The 16,361-nt window shown below is 47.8% G+C and overlaps 1 protein-coding gene across 3 annotated transcripts in view; it reads left to right on the forward strand.

Moving 5' to 3' along the window:
- CNTFR (ciliary neurotrophic factor receptor) overlaps positions 1 to 16,361 on the forward strand; it is a 320,553-nt gene that overhangs the window by 170,127 nt on the left and 134,065 nt on the right. For all 3 annotated transcript variants that reach the window (XM_063295908.1, XM_063295909.1, XM_063295907.1), the window contains exon 3: positions 12,532 to 12,613. In XM_063295908.1, coding sequence (XP_063151978.1) covers positions 12,532 to 12,613 — 82 coding nt within the window. The remainder of the gene's footprint in view (positions 1 to 12,531; positions 12,614 to 16,361) is intronic.

The following is a 16,361-nucleotide window of genomic DNA, read 5'->3' on the forward strand; positions in this document are numbered from 1 at the left end:
CGTGGACATACAGTCGCCGGGTATCGAGCCTGACTTGAAGGCGCCAAATATCCACAAGAGAGAATTTGGTCTAGTAACATTGGACTAGACGTGGGGAAGCCTGAAGTCTGGCCTGAGGCACGGAGCCAGCTGGGTGACCTTGGGCCAGTCACTCTCTCTCAGCCCTAAGGAGAAGGCAATGGCAAACCCCTTTCTGAAACTGCTGCCAAAAATACTACATGGACTTGTCCATGTTCCTGCCAGGAATCAAGTCTAACTTGGAGGCAAATATACATAAGGTCACCTTGGGGTTGTCTAGTAATCCTCAAGTTACACACACACATCCCCGTTCCTCTGTCCCTCGTGGCTTAGGTCAGATGAGCCTCTTTCAATGCTTGCAGTTTTGGGGTGGTGCCTAGTAGTACATCTTGATGGAGAGGTGGATTGTCCTTTTCCAGCAAAGCCAAGAACCCTTTCCTGGCTATGATCCCTTCCAGTGCTATTCCGTGGCCCATCATTAAAAAAAAATGCATGGGCTGCTCCCTACTGTAGGTGCTGAGGTTATTATTTTTCCTGTGCCCCTCCCAAGGCTGGAAATAATTTGGAAACAAATTGGAGAATTATATGCCAGGATTTATTTCCTTCCTTCCTTCCTTCCTTCCTTCCTTCCTTCCTTCCTTCCTTCCTTCCTTCCTTCCTTCCTTCCTGTGTCTTTCCCTTATTACAGCAGGGAGCATTTCCCTAGCCTTCCCTTTCTTGTCCCACAGTAAGCTGTGCCAAGAATGGCCAATCCATTCATTTCTGATTCTCTCCTTTTCTTGTTTCTTGAGAATATGCCAATTCCTTCTTTTCTTCGTTTCTCTTTTTTGCAAATATGTCACCTTTGGGTTTTTTTTTAATTCTTAAAAAATGCACTAAAGTCGAAATATACTTTAGTGCACACTTTTCCAAGCATGTGCATTTTGTCTACAATGTGTATTATTCTCATGATACTGCACATGTAGATTTTGAATGATAGCCAAATCTTTGGTTGCCTTTTGGTTCCACAACTGGAAGTGAGACTCCTCGGCACTCAGATGCCACTGACACCACTTCCTCCCCACCCCCAGCCTGCACCTTGGTTGCAAGATGTCAGGGCCAGAAGCAGAGCTGGCTGTCTCTGGAGATCAGCTGGCAGGACTTCAAAGTGCCATAGCTCACCCAGCGCCCCATGAAGAGGCTACCGCTAGATTTGTCCCTGCAAAGACTGCTGGGTTCCTGGTGTCCTCTGAGCTTGGTTTTCTTCCTGCAGATGCATTACCTGATTAGGTCACAGACTGACAGTCTTCAAGAAGAAAAGCAAGCTCAGAGGACACCAGGAATGGAGCGGCTCAGCCCTGGCTACGTCTGTCTTCCGCTGTTGCTTGGAAAGGCCGCTGAGCCATCTTCACATCCTGCTTGATAGTGGCTTGATGGTGGCTCTGGTCAACTATCTGGTCCAGAAGCCCTGCCATGTTGAGGTTTGCTATAGCCCCCTCTGTCTTCCCTCAAGTCTGTGCTTCTTGCCCCAGTCTTCTGGCCAGTTCTTCTGAGGGTGCAGTAGGGGTTATGTCACCACCCCAACCTGCTGCCCCCAAGATGCCTTGAATTATAGCTCTGTTGCACTGGACTTTGAAGGCCTGGACAGCTACTTGGCTGCCAGGGCATGGGGGTGTGGGCAAGATGGGTCTCTTACCATGCAGTTGAAGGCCTGGCCCTTTTTCGCACACGTGACTTTGTTGCCTGTGGGAGTGGGGCAGTGCTGTTTTAACTGGTTTGGCCCCTGTGTTCCTGCCTTTTGCTGGCCAGCCAGGCCCCCGTACCTTGAAGCATGCTCCGTCTGTTTCCATGAGACTCCCTGTCTTCTGTGCTTTGGCTTGCAATTATGACAGTCACTTTATTCTGAATAAGTCTGAAAGATTATTTTTAAAACAAGCCAGTAAAAGCAATTTAAAGTGCCGTGAATTGACACGAAGTAAAACATTTAGACACAAGGTGTTTCATTTCAGCGTCTTAGCCAACCCAAGGTGACATTTTCAGTCAAAGCAAGCGAGGCGTTGTGTGTTCAGAAAACACTGATTTCAGAGTTGCAGTGGGCTGGCGTGGGGGGGGGGGGTGCCAGGCACAGAGACCCTCTGAATGCAGCAGAGTTGGGCTTTCTCCTGCAGTTGTGCTTGGGTTGGTAGAGAATCACATCCTGGGATGGGAGGCAGATTGTAAGGGCCAGCCAGCTACACAGAATGAAAAGGACTCTTTTCTCCCATAGCAACAGAGTCATGCACGATAGATTGCTTTCATCTACACAAACGCCTTTACAGAAAACGTACTGAGTGTGGGCGATGCCGAGCTTCACCCCAGTCGTGGCTGTGAATCCCGGCTCTCCGGACACTTAATCCCTTATTCAGGATTTGGCTTCCTCCGCAGGAGGCTCTCAGTCTGAGCTAGGTTAGTTTCTTCGCTGCAGAGGAGAAGGAAGTCTTACCCACCCAGAAGATCCGTCTGCCGCAGGACCCAAAAAGCAAGGCTTAGGCTCCAGTTCTGGGAGTTGAAGTCCATACCTCTTAAAGTGGCCAAGTTTGAAAAACACGTTTAAATTCTGGACTCTTTCCTCCTCCCTTTCCAAACCAACGGACATTCTCTTGTTAGCCTTGGGAGGGGCCTGTTCATGGCTGACGTAGCGGCTGTCACTGGCCCTGGCCTGGGCTTTGCTGCTTCCTGCCTCACCAGCTCAGCTTCATATAGCAGGTTAGAATCTGCCTATCTATGTATTTAGTGCATTTTATTTATTTATTTATTTATCTATCTATTTATTTATTTCTCGCACTTCTTCACCGCCCATCTCGCCAAGTGACGCTGGGCAGTTTACAATGGTCCATTTCTGGACCATTCCTCATTAGTATAAACCTCAGAGAGGGTTATGATCAGCAGTTTAAAAACAAAATGCAGACAACTACAGGTAATCCTCGACTTATGATCACAACTGGGACTGGAATTTTTGTTGCTAAGCGAGCCAGTCATGAGCTGAGTCATACCCGATTTCGTGACCTTTTTTGCTGCAGTGGTTAAGTGAATCACATGGTCGTTAAGTGAATCTGGCTTCCCCCATTGACATTGCTTGTCAGAAGCCAGCTGGGAAGGTTGCAAATGGTGATCACATGACCCCGGGACACTGCAACTGCTGTAAATACATGCCACTTGCCAAGCTCCTGAATTTCAATCACGTGACCGCAGGGATGCTGCGACGGTTGTAAGTGCGAGGACTTGTCATAAGTCACTTTTTCAGCACTGTCATAACTTTGAACAGTCGCTAAACAAATGGTCATAAGTCGAGGACTACCTGTAGTTAAAATGGTATAGAAATAAGATAATTGTAATGGTTGCCTACTCCAATATACTCAGTCTCACAAGCCCGGGCTTTAAGATAACTGATTTATTAAAGGAATAGTGTGCAGATACAGACAAAGCTGAGAATAAACCAAAAGCGCGCGAAATACAAATCAAATACTGTTGCTTCAGGCCAACTCCGCCCCGTGCCTCCCCGTAGCAACCACCCCATCCCAGATGCCATCCATCGTCATACACCGGCCTGGGAAAGTAACCTTGAACAGAGTCACCAACCCAAACATGCATTCCAGAGATTACAGCCACGCAGGGCTGGAAATTTCCAACAGGGAAACACGGATTAGAAGAGTGACATGTGAAACGTTACGATGTCTACAGGACATTGAAATGGAGAACATGACAATAATCAACTTCTAGAAGGGAAGAAGAAGAGCAAAAGCATGCTCTACTGGATATGCGGTATTCATTCAAGGATGGCCTGGGAGGAGAGAGAAGTCTTCCAAAGGGGCCTTGGAGATGCGTTTGCAGGTGAACTGGCAGGCGGAGAATTCCCAGGAGGAAAAGCCCCCCCCACACACACACCCCTTCTCTCCTTTTTCAGGGTGAGCACACACGCAGAGATAGGGCTGCAAGGAGTTTACTCACAAGCAGCAAGCCATTGTGCGCCATCAAGTGCCCACTCAGGCAACACCTACAGGAGAGCAGAGGCAGTTTGCTCACAAGTAGCCAGCAGAGCGCTGGTGTGCGCAAGTGCACGCACCTCCCAGGGAGGCTTGCGGAAGCACAAGAGCTCGTCCGAGGAGGAGTCCAAGCCGAGTCTGCAAGCAGACGGCGTGGTCCTGTCGCAGACCCAGGTCCAGGCACGACGAGGAGGTCCTCCGCCAGCCTGGGGTGAGAGGGTCAGAGGGTCCGGATGCGCACAAGGGTCAAGGCACAGGGACACGAAGCCTGTATGGGGTTGGCTCTCAGCTAGGCTGGTGCCTCTCCGGCCTGGTGGGAAAGCAAGGCAAATGCCTCTGTGCTGCTCTTTGAAGTAGGTGGCATCTCCAGGGACTGGGCGGTTGCCTGGGATTGGGATCCGCATCATCTGATCACGCAGGCAGCTGCCCCAGATGATTCCCAGTGGAGTCAACCTCAAAACCTTGAGAACTTGCTCGTTCCTGAGGCTGGCATTTGCCTGGGCATCCAGAGCAGGGTCCTCAGCATCAGAATCCTCCAAGTGGCACAATACCTGCACACCTTCACTAATTGTCCCTTTGCAACTTGGGGCACGTGGAGCAGGGATGTCCCCTGATGACCTTCATTTTCTAGGCCATCTTCTCTGTCACGGTGCCTGCTGTCCGGAAAAACATCCCCACAGAGATCCATATTGCTCCCACCCTTTGCTTGATCCTGAAGCTTTGGGAGACCTGTCTTAGCTCCCAGGCCCGGGGTAGGGTGGCTGCTGAGCCCCTGGTGGTCATTCTGTTGAGGTTTTTTGTGGGTTGTGTTTTTGTCCAGGTTTGCATGGTTCCTCCTCCTCCTCCTCCTCCTCCTCCTCCTCCTTCTCCTTCTATTTTATTGTTTCCTGTCTTCGGATGTAAGCCACCCAGAGTCATCTGGGTGTTGGGTGGCCTCCAAATCTAATGAAATAAATAAATAATGATCTATCAGGTCTGTACTGGCAAAGATGGTCCATTGGGAATTGGGTCCCAAGTTGCTTGGGGCCTTAAATGTCAAAAGCAAAGCCTTGAATCTGGCCCTAGACTGTTCCTTTTAATAGAGAATTAAAGGCTATTGTTACGCTGTATGTTAGTTATTTGCAAGAACTCTGGAATAAAGAGGCAAAATACCTCATCTTAACAAATCAGTGATTAAAGAATATGTTTGTGATATTAAGAGGAGATTAAGAAAAGATTTGTCTTCATCTTTATTGAAAACCTCAGAGAATATATTTAGACAGGTTTGGCTGTCAACTTCATTATGCTCAAAGCTTAAAATGTTGGGGGTGGGGGGACAATGTGGTTGCACCCACTATCATCCTGTTTCTGTTTAATATTCCTAAATTGATTGATACAGTTTTGGGGAAAGTAATACGGTTTAAAGATGCAAATGTGTTTCTGAATTATATACCTAAAATTTGGAATCTAACATTCTATGAAAAACTATTGATCTATTGAGCCAGCACAGGAAAAAAAAATCACTATGGAAAAACCATGCCAAACTGATTTACAATCTGGGATCAATGATGCGTGTTCACTTTCTGCCTAAGCAAAAGGCTGATCAATGCTACTCTGTGTGGTCAATGCCAAATTTAAAAACTCTGCTGTTTTCTATGTTTATGCCATTTTCTATTTTTGTATCTTTTTTCTTTGCACTTTTTTTCCTATTAAATAGTAGGAATTTATATTTAAAAACACAAAAGGATTGGCTTGCTAGTTAATCGGCAGCCAGCACAGTTGCTGCACAAGAAGCAAAAGATGCTCATGGCCAGGTGTCTTCCTCAGCAACCTGGCTGCCACGTTCTGCACCAGCTGAGCATCTGGGCCAAGCGCAAGGGCAGCTCCACACACAAGGGTGTCGCTCCTGCCTAAATGTGAAATTGCCAGTGTGAGAACTGCAGCACTTCGGCCGACTCTGCCCATTTCCCCTCCTGTGACTTATGTCATCTTCTACGGTCGCCCAGCCATTGCTGAGCGGATATAAACCTCTCCTCATTGTGTTACTTATTTATTTGATTCTTTCCTGCTACAATCCAAATACTTTGTTGTGTTATATCAACACAACGGTGACAGATGAGTGTAGAAGCTGCTGTGGGTCACTAGTGGGCAGCGATTCCTATCTAAGAAAAGACCTAAGTGATACCTCAACCAAAAGCTGGCAATAGCTGCTCTTGCCCACAGAGATCCTTGGTCCAACAACATCCTTGGAGCATCCTCAAGCCACCCAAATTTCAGGGGAGGAAGTGCAGTCCCTCTGAGAATAGGCAAGGCCCCTCCATTCCCATTCCAGAGAACCATCCACCCGTCTTTAAAGTCTCTCTCTCTTTAGGATTGGGGCACACTTAATTGGTCCTGATCCACCCCAGCACTGAGTCCAGACATAAGTTCAGAACAAGCCTCACCCAGCTCAGATGTTAGGGAGTTGTAGAACAGGGCCTCTCCAGCAGATTGATGAAGCTCTCTCCAAAATACTTGATGACCACACTCAGCGCCTTCACGTAGATGCTAGATAGCGCTGCGGGCAAAAGAGCATCTTGTGGCACTTTATCGTATAGCTGCCGGGCATTCAGGACAGGGCTCAGAAGCCCTCCCTGCAAAGAGGTCAGTAAGGTCCAGAGCTCTCTTCTTAGTATAAGCAAGAAATATATACACCAGGGGTGTCTGCACGGTGTAGTCAACAAAATCGATAGGTGGCCAGGGTGGGGTGATTGAAGCTCTGCCTGTTTTTTGTGTGTGCTTTGTGTGCAACACACATACAAAACAGGGGGAGCTTTGATCAAACAGCCACGGCCATACCTTGAGTTTGTTTATCATACCCCGGAGACATCCCTGGTATATATGTACACCCTTTTTTAATGTTTATTTTCATGCTGGAGTCTTGTCATTCTGTTCTTTTTCTGTCTTTGGGGTTTTGATGTTTGTATTAATAAAGACTTCAGCAAAGGATTGTTACCTTGTCGTGGTGCTGGAGCTTGAGCACCTCAATGATGCCATGAGCTAAACCGTGAAGGGCCACCCAAGATGGGAAGGTCATGACAGAGAGGTCAGACTAAACGCAATCCCTGGGGAAGGTAATGGCAACCCACCCCAGTATTCTTGCCGTGAAAACTAAATGGATCAGTACAACCAGAGATACGTCGGTATACCATCGGAAGATGAGACCCCCAGCTCGGAAGATGGTCAAAATGCTACTGGGGAGGAACAGAGGATGAGTCCAACTAGCCCCAGACGTGATGACGCAGCTAGCTCAAAGCTGAAAGGACGGCTAGCAGCCGACGGTGCTGGTGATGAACGGCGAATCCGATGTTCTAAGGATCAACACACCATTGGAACCCGGAATGTAAGATCTATGAGCCAGGGCAAATTGGATGTGGTTATTGGTGAGATGTCAAGATTACAGATAGACATTTTGGGCGTCAGTGAACTGAAATGGACTGGAATGGGCCACTTCACATCAGATGACCACCAGATCTACTACTGTGGACAAGAGGACCACAGAAGAAATGGAGTAGCCTTCCTAATTAATAGTAAAGTGGCTAAAGCAGTGCTTGGATACAATCCAAACAACGATAGAATGATCTCAATTCGAATTCAGGGCAAGCCATCTAACATCACAGTGATCCAAATATACGCCCCAACCACAGATGCTGAAGAAGCTGAAGTAGAGCAGTTCTGTGAGGATCTGCAGCACCTACTGGACAACACACCTAAAAGAGATGTTATTTTCATCACAGGAGACTGGAATGCTAAGGTGGGCAGTCCAACGATACCTGGAATTACAGGTAAGTATGGCCTGGGAGAACAAAACACAGCAGGACATAGGCTGATAGAATTTTGCCAAGACAACTCACTCTGCATAACAAACACTCTCTTCCAACAACCTAAGAGACGGCTTTATACATGGACTTCACCAGATGGACAACACCGAAATCAGATTGACTACATCCTTTGCAGCCAAAGGTGGCGGACATCTATACAGTCGGTAAAAACAAGACCTGGAGCTGACTGTAGTTCAGATCACGAACTTCTTCTTGCACAATTTAGGATCAGACTCAAGAGATTAGGGAAGACCCACAGATCAGCTAGATATGAGCTCACTAATATTCCTAAGGAATATGCAGTGGAGGTGAAGAATAGATTTAAGGGACTGGACTTAGTAGATAGGGTCCCGGAAGAACTCTGGATAGAAGTTCGCAACATTGTTCAGGAGGCGGCAACAAAATACATCCCAAAGAAAGAGAAAACCAAGAAGGCAAAATGGCTGTCTGCTGAGACACTAGAAGTAGCCCAAGAAAGAAGGAAAGCAAAAGGCAACAGTGATAGGGGGAGATATGCCCAACTCAATGCAAAATTCCAGAGGTTAGCCAGAAGAGATAAGGAATTATTTTTAAACAAGCAATGCGCGGAAGTGGAAGAAGACAATAGAATAGGAAGGACAAGAGACCTCTTCCAGAAAATTAGAAACATTGGAGGTAAATTCCAGGCCAAAATGGGTATGATCAAAAACAAAGATGGCAAGGACCTAACAGAAGAAGAAGAGATCAAGAAAAGGTGGCAAGAATATACAGAAGACCTGTATAGGAAGGATAACAATACCGGGGATAGCTTTGACAGTGTGGTCAGTGAGTTAGAGCCAGACTTCCTGAAGAGTGAGGTTGAATGGGCCTTAAGAAGCATTGCTAATAATAAGGCAGCAGGAGATGACGGCATCCCAGCTGAACTGTTCAAAATCTTGCGAGATGATGCTGTCAAGATAATGCATGCTATATGCCAGCAAATTTGGAAAACACAAGAATGGCCATCAGACTGGAAAAAATCAACTTATATCCCCATACCCAAAAAGGGAAACACTAAAGAATGTTCAAACTATCGAACAGTGGCACTCATTTCACATGCCAGTAAGGTAATGCTCAAGATCCTGCAAGGTAGACTTCAGCAATTCATGGAGCGAGAATTGCCAGATGTACAAGCTGGGTTTAGGAAAGGAAGAGGAACTAGGGACCAAATTGCCAATATCCGCTGGATAATGGAAAAAGCCAGGGAGTTTCAGAAAAACATCTATTTCTGTTTTATTGACTATTCTAAATCCTTTGACTGTGTGGACCATAACAAATTGTGGCAAGTTCTTAGTGGTATGGGGATACCAAGTCATCTTGTCTGCCTCCTGAGGAATCTGTATAACGACCAAGTAGCAACAGTAAGAACAGACCACGGAACAACGGACTGGTTTAAGATTGGGAAGGAGTGCAGCAGGGTTGTATCCTCTCACCCTACCTATTCAACTTGTACGCAGAACACATCATGCGACATGCTGGGTTTGAGGAATCCAAGGCTGGAGTTAAAATCGCTGGAGGAAACATTAACAATCTCAGATATGCAGATGATACCACTTTGATGGCTGAAAACGAACTGAGGAGCCTTATGATCAAGGTGAAAGAAGAAAGTGCAAAAGCTGGCTTGCAGCTAAACCTCAAAAGAACTAAGATTATGGCAACCAGCTTGATTGATAACTAGCAAATAGAGGGAGAAAATGTAGAAGCAGTGAAAGACTTTGTATTTCTAGGTGAGAAGATTACTGCAGATGCTGACTGCAGTCAGGAAATCAGAAGACGCTTAATCCTTGGGAGGAGAGCAATGACAAATCTCGATAAAATAGTTAAGAGCAGAGACATCGCACTGACAACAAAGGTCCGCAGAGTTAAAGCAATGGTGTTCCCTGTAGTAACATATGGCTGCGAGAGCTGGACCATAAGGAAGGCTGAGAGAAGGAAGATAGATGCTCTGGAACTGTGGTGTTGGAGGAAAATCCTGAGAGTGCCTTGGACTGCAAGAAGATCAAACCAGTCCATCCTCCAGGAAATAAAGCCAGACTGCTCACTTGAGGGAATGATATTAAAGGCAAAACTGAAATACTTTGGCCACATAATGAGAAGACAGGACAGCCTGGAGAAGGTGCTGATGCTAGGGAGAGTGGAAGGCAAAAGGAAGAGGGGCCGACCAAGGGCAAGATGGATGGATGATATTCTAGAGGTGACGGACTCGTCCCTGGGGGAGCTGGGGGTGGTGACGACCAACAGGAAGCTCTGGTGTGGGCTGGTCCATGGAGTCACGAAGAGTCGGAAGCAACTAAACGAATAAACAACAATTAATAAAGAAGCTTTAAAAAGGGTGAAATTGGCTCTTGGCGGTAGTGTGATAAATACTTCCATGAAGATTGTCCTTAATCTCCTGCCAGGATTGTCATGGCGCTGCCCAGCCACAGATCCCCAGTGCCGCCAGTCAGAAGGCAGCATTCAGATTTGGAAAGGAAAGCTGCGGGAAGACACAATAGGGCTGAAAAGAGAAGCTGACTTGCTTTGGATACCATGGAAGACTCAGCTCCTGGCCAGTCTGGAGCACTCTGCTCCTTGTTTCCATGGACACCTCAGACCTTTCCAGAGCGCCTGGTTTTTCACCACTGCGGCCTTCTCTGCCCTGGTGCTCAGCAGCGGGACTGTCTCAAGCTCTCATCTTCCCCAGTCACCCTGGAGCACTGTAGGTGGGGGGCACTGGAGTCAGTCCATCAGAAAAAGCACTTCCGGCCATGCATGGCTCCATCCCCTCATCTCTGTTTCAGGCTCCTGCATGTCCAGATGTTTGTTTGGTTTATGACTCTCAATCAACTTCCCAGCAGACCATGAACAGCTGCCCTGCCTTAGTGTGGACCAAGGTCCTATTTTATTTTTCTCCAGAATATCATCTACTACCCATAGGGCAGTGAAGTCGAGGCTAGAAAGATGTGGATTGTATTTGTCACAATTTGCCATCAGAAAACATCGCAGAAGGAGTACTGCTATCATCGTGGTAGGACATGGGAAGGGTGCTGTCATGGGTGAGAAGGAGAGGGAACCCCAAGGGAATAAAGAATAATCTGCTGTGGCCTGGAGCAAGTGATCCCAGGAATGGGAGGAAAATAGGGCAAGCACATGGTTCTGGAATTGCAAGATGGGGTTTGGAGGTGCCACAGGTTGTCCTGCTGATGCACTGTTTTAGGTTGTGTGGACCAAATAATTACGTAGCCATTTATGGTCTTTTGGGTGAACCTAGTGTGATAAGTAACCACAGCAGTTGTGTCTGCTTAGTGTGTTAAGCAACCACAGCAGTTGTGTCTGCTTAGAACCATGGGTCTCCATGGGAGGGGAAAAGAGACAGCACCTGCCTCATGACAGTGTTGTGCAAATGCTGTGAATTATGCATGGGGCTGCCTTTGAAGACTGCTAGAAGCAGTAGCCTAATGGCATCTAAATTGCAAGCACTGTGTGGGCTCTTGATGGATTCCTGTGTCCATTTCAACAGTGGATTTGACCTTGAAAGCCTACGTGATTTGGCTCTCAGGGATCTCCAGGACTATCTCCTCAAGGGAGAATCAGCCATCCGGTGTGCTCATCCCACTGGGGATCTTGGGGTTCATCGTATATGAGAAGTGAGATTGGTGGGGCCCTGGAAGTGGAGTAGGGCCCTCACCTCATGGAAGAGGTTCCTCAGGAAGGTAGATTGGCCCAACTCTTGTACACTGTGATGAGGAGGGAATTATTGCTCAGGGCTTTGTGGCTGATGTTGCCCAGTGTTGAGTGGGAACCTGTAGTTACTACAGTGTTTATCATTCTATTCATCATTATTTGGTACATTGTTTCTTCGTGTTTTATGATGTTTTGTTTCTGTGTTTTATTTTCTAAACCACTGTGTATTGTGAGATTTGGCAGGATACCGATAACATGATTCGTATCATTTGTGCAAAAATTTCATGATGTAGGGAACAACACTGTGGCTTGTACCACAGTCGTCGATTAGAATTTAGCCTGTTACCTGAGCCAAGGCACACAGCTGCCCTTCTGGGACCTTCTGGTCTATACTGGTCAGGCACCTTCTCTGTCATGGCCTGGATCCTGTTGGCCTTTCGGAAAACATCAAAGCCTGGTTGTTCCTCAGGCATTTGGGCTGGTGATCCCTGTGGGTGGGTTGGCTGGCTGTTGATTCCTATTGATTGCCAGATGGAATGATCTGTGGGGACCCCCTGGCACAGGATTCATTGATTGATATTGATTGTAATTTCCTTTTTAATTAGAGTTGTTTCCTGGTCTTAATTTCTTGTTAGCTGCCCAGAGTCACCGTAGCAAGATGGGCAACCATATAAACGGCAAGGGGGGGAGGAAATGAATTCACAGCATCTCTCCCTATCAGCCCTCCCGGCTGGGAGCCAAGGTGCAGCCATGCTGGGGGGGTGGGGGAGGGGTTCCCTGCTTTTTTTGCCAAGGGTAGAACCCTTTCTGCAGAATATGAAAAGAGGATGAGGGGCCACCTTCCTCTTCTTCGCCCTTCCCTCTTGCTCCGTGGTTCAGATCCACCCCAGGGAGGGTTGCTGTGCCCCTTTTCCCTTCTCCTGCCCTTCTCCTCTCTGCTCTGCCCACTAAGCTTCTGCTACAATGACCCTTGTGTTTCTTTGTGTCCACAGATGGCTCCCCCCGTGCCCGCAGCCTGCTGTGTGGTGTTCACAGCAATGTTGGTAGTCTGTGCTCAGAAGCACAACCAGCAAGGTGAGTGGTCAGTGCCTCCTGCTCCTCCCTCCCCCCCACCCCCCAAAAGAAGAATCTCTGCTTCTCAGTCTTCTGGGCGCCTGGCTGTTTGGCCAAAGAGACCTTGGCCACAGGTTATGCCACAACTACGTGGTAGGAGGTGACAGACGTTTTTCTCAGGAGCATTTTTCCATGTGCCTGTTGTAGAAAGGTGATGGCAGGAAATTATGCTTGTTGTTGTTATTATTTACTGATACAGTGCATGGCTGAAGATAACAAATTAGTGAGGCTGTGTGGATTGGTGTAAATAACTGTCCCCCAACTATTTATTGAAGCCTGCTCCGTTATCACACTTTTTGCTGCATTTTATTTAATGTCATACCCCATTGTAATAACTCTTCTAATCAGCTTTTGCCAAAGGAATTAAAAATGAGCAGCTACAACAAGTTCTCTCCCTCCCTCTGTCTCTTCTTCAAAGAGGCAACAGAAGCCAGCAGTATATCATAAAAACTAATAAAGTATGGCAAAAAAATTAGTAATAATAAATAAAAGATTAAAAGGCACAGGCAGATTAAAGCAATGTGTTTAAAATGACACGGTTGCCTTCCCCCAAAGGAAGAGGGTCCAAAGCTGCTGGAGGGAGACCCAGGTGGGCTCCTGGAGAAATTCAGGGGGGCTTGCGAAGACCGAGTTCTTCCTGGGACGAGAACACTGAGAACTTGTGCGGCTCCAAATGCCACCTTTCGGTGCAAAACGCACTCCGGGTGCGCTGTCTCCTCAAGGCATTGCCTGCCACTGTGGGAAGATAGGCTAGATGGGGGGCCCCTTTTGCCCCCCAGCAGAGCTGAGGAGAGGCAGGCTTTGGAACCCCAGCAGGAAATAATTTGGATTTGCCTAATCTGCCCCTCCCATAATCCCCAGCCAGTTCCAGCCAAAGCCATCCTTGGAAGTCTAGTAAACTGTTGGGCTCCCTGATCAAAAGTGGAAAGCGGACGATGGGCAGGTTCATCTCTTTCCACCTAGTGGGTCTTTGGAGAGGCCTGGAGCTCACCTCCTTCCGCATCCCCTCTTGGCCCTCACATTTTCTGCTTTTCAGGATGCTGAAAATTGCATCCTCCCAGGACTAGGCACATCTTCCGCCTTGCCTGTTGATTTCTCCATTTTTAAAAGAGTAATTCTCCATTATCGATCAACACCTCAGCTGAATTAACTCACGTTTAAGTAATAATTATGTTTTCTCCCCTGAGAGCAGACAGGAGGGAGATAAACACCTCTGGAAATGAATAACCTTGTTTGGGCCACATGCCCAGGTTGATGTATCGATGGTGGCTGTCCAGGCTACTCCTGTCCCATGGCTTAGTAGCCAGCCATAAGCAACGAGGCTCCCTCGTTCCCCAAGTGAGGGCGAAGGTCTGGCCTTCTCCTTCCTTCCCAGTCTTGTGCTGACAGGCAGGGCTCCTGCTGCTGCGCCCCATGGGGAGGCCAGGAGCCAGAGGCCACAGTGCGCAGGGGGCATCTCTGCTGCCAGGAGGAGAGTGCGGGGTGTCTGCTCCTTGCCTCCCCCCGTGTGACCTGGGATAGCCTTTCTTTTTACAGTTCCATCCAGCACTCTGAGCCCAGGCTGGAAGGTGACTGGGACAGCACCTACCCTGGCCCCTGCTGGTCTCTGCTCCTGAGCCAGCAGGGTGATCCTGGGCATGGGGTTGGGGCACCCTGGGCTCCTTGCCCTGGGGACCCCAGGACTCCTGCTAGAGTGGCCCAGCTGAGGGTGCCTCAGGACTGCATGTCATCCTAAATGACCAAAGGTTGCTTTCCCAGCTAAGGTGGGGCCTGCATGTGCAGCACGGGACATTTTCTGTTCCAGTGGAGCTGGGTCTGAAAACAGAGGAGTCCTGTGTGGCTCCCCTGTCAAAGATCGATCATTCCCAGGCCAGTGATAGACTTACAACTGATGAAAATCTCTGCAAAGGCAGAGGACTGGTTAAAATTCCCTTACCCACATACAGGTAGTCTTCACTTAACAACCACAATTGGGACCAGAATTTCAGTTGCTAAGCAAATCGGTCATTAAGCAAATCCGACCCAATTTTATAGCCTTTTTTGTGGCAGTCGTTAAACGGATCACTACAGTCATTAAGCAAGCCACATGGTTGTTAAGCGAATCACGCAGTTCCCCATTGAGTTTGCTTGCTGGAAGCTGACTCGGAAGGTTGAAAATGGCGATCATGTGACCATGGGATGCTGCAACAGTCATAAATGTGAACTGGTTGCCAAGCACCCAAATCGTGATCATGTGACTGTGGGGGTGCTGCGACAGTCGTAAGTGCGGGGACCAGTCGTAAGTCGGTTTTTCCCGGCACTGTCGTAAGCCTGAACCGTCACTAAATGAGTGGCTGTTAAGTGAAGACAACCTGCACCTGACAGATCTCAGCACTACTGGGGAAGCCCTGGCTGGTCTGTGGGATATGTATATGGTCCAGGCCGTTGGCCCTCTCTGCAAGAGCCAGACTGGTCTGTGGGTTGACTAAGGAACCAGCAGCAAAGAAGCAGGTAAGATGTCAGTTGGGGGGCAAATGAAGGAACTTGAACAGGTCAGATCGTGCATGGAGTGAGCCCATTTGAAAACTCCTATAACTTACTTACATGGGAAGTAGCAAAGGGGACTCAGGAAGTGAAGCCCGTCCTGCTTGGAAGGGCTGGCTGGAGGCACTTCTGGATCATCCTCTGCTACTGGATTCCCAGGTGCTAGCTGTTGCAAACAGCACTTTGGTAGATTTACATCTGATAGGCCAGCCATGAGTCTCCCTCAGCGGGTTGCATTTTGTGACAGTGAGCCCCATCGTTACTACATCCTGTTTCAACTATTGCAATGCATCTCCATGCAGCTACCCTCCAAAGGGGCAGTAAAAGTTCCAGGGTGGAAATCAGCCCAGGACCACCAGGCACAGTTTAAGGCGCTGGTTTTACCCTTTGAAGCCCCAACCTGCTGAGGTACTGACCATCTAAGGCAGAGGCTCTTCACCTGGAGTCCCCCGACCGCTTGGGATCCGGGGATAAATTTCAGGGAATCCATGAACTTGGATAGAAAAAAAGTTACAACTTTCTTTTCGCTAACCTCTAACTGAAATGTAGCCTTTCTTGCAATAAGTAATATAGGCCAACAAAGTAATTTATGGCTCTAGACTCCAAATTTTTTAAACTTTAATTTGCCTACATTTTAAATGTATTTATTGTCTTGCCACTGATTTAATGGATTAATGAAGTTACACATATATTACTATATTACATATTTGTTATATACTGTATCTGAGCATCCCTGGTTTCCTCTGAAATACAGTCTATATCTATATATTTTATTTTGTGCATGGAAATGTATTTTTATGAGAAGGGGTCTGTTGGTTTCACTGGACTCTCACCGGGGTCCATGGCACACAGAGGTTACGAACCTCTGATCTAAAGGCCCCGCTCCTACTCTGAGCCCGGCCAGCCTTCCTGGTCTGCAGTTGGGGCCCTTCTGAAGATGCTCCCATGGAAGCTGCAAGGGGGAGGAGGATCTCCCCTCCCTCCAGAGCTGTGCTTGGCCCACTCTCTCTCCGTGCTCAGAGCATCTGTGGGCTGCATCTGTACTCACCAGCATAGAAAGCAGGGTATAAAACCAATCAGCCAATCTCAACAGCAGAAAAAACTAGTCCTGTTGCAAACACCACAGAAGGAAAGCCGCTGCTGCTTCTTGGCCAGTCTCCTGCAGGAGAGAAGGTCACCAAGCTGT

Source organism: Candoia aspera, chromosome 2, assembly GCF_035149785.1.
Source record: "Candoia aspera isolate rCanAsp1 chromosome 2, rCanAsp1.hap2, whole genome shotgun sequence".
In the NCBI taxonomy this organism is placed as follows: domain Eukaryota; kingdom Metazoa; phylum Chordata; class Lepidosauria; order Squamata; family Boidae; genus Candoia; species Candoia aspera.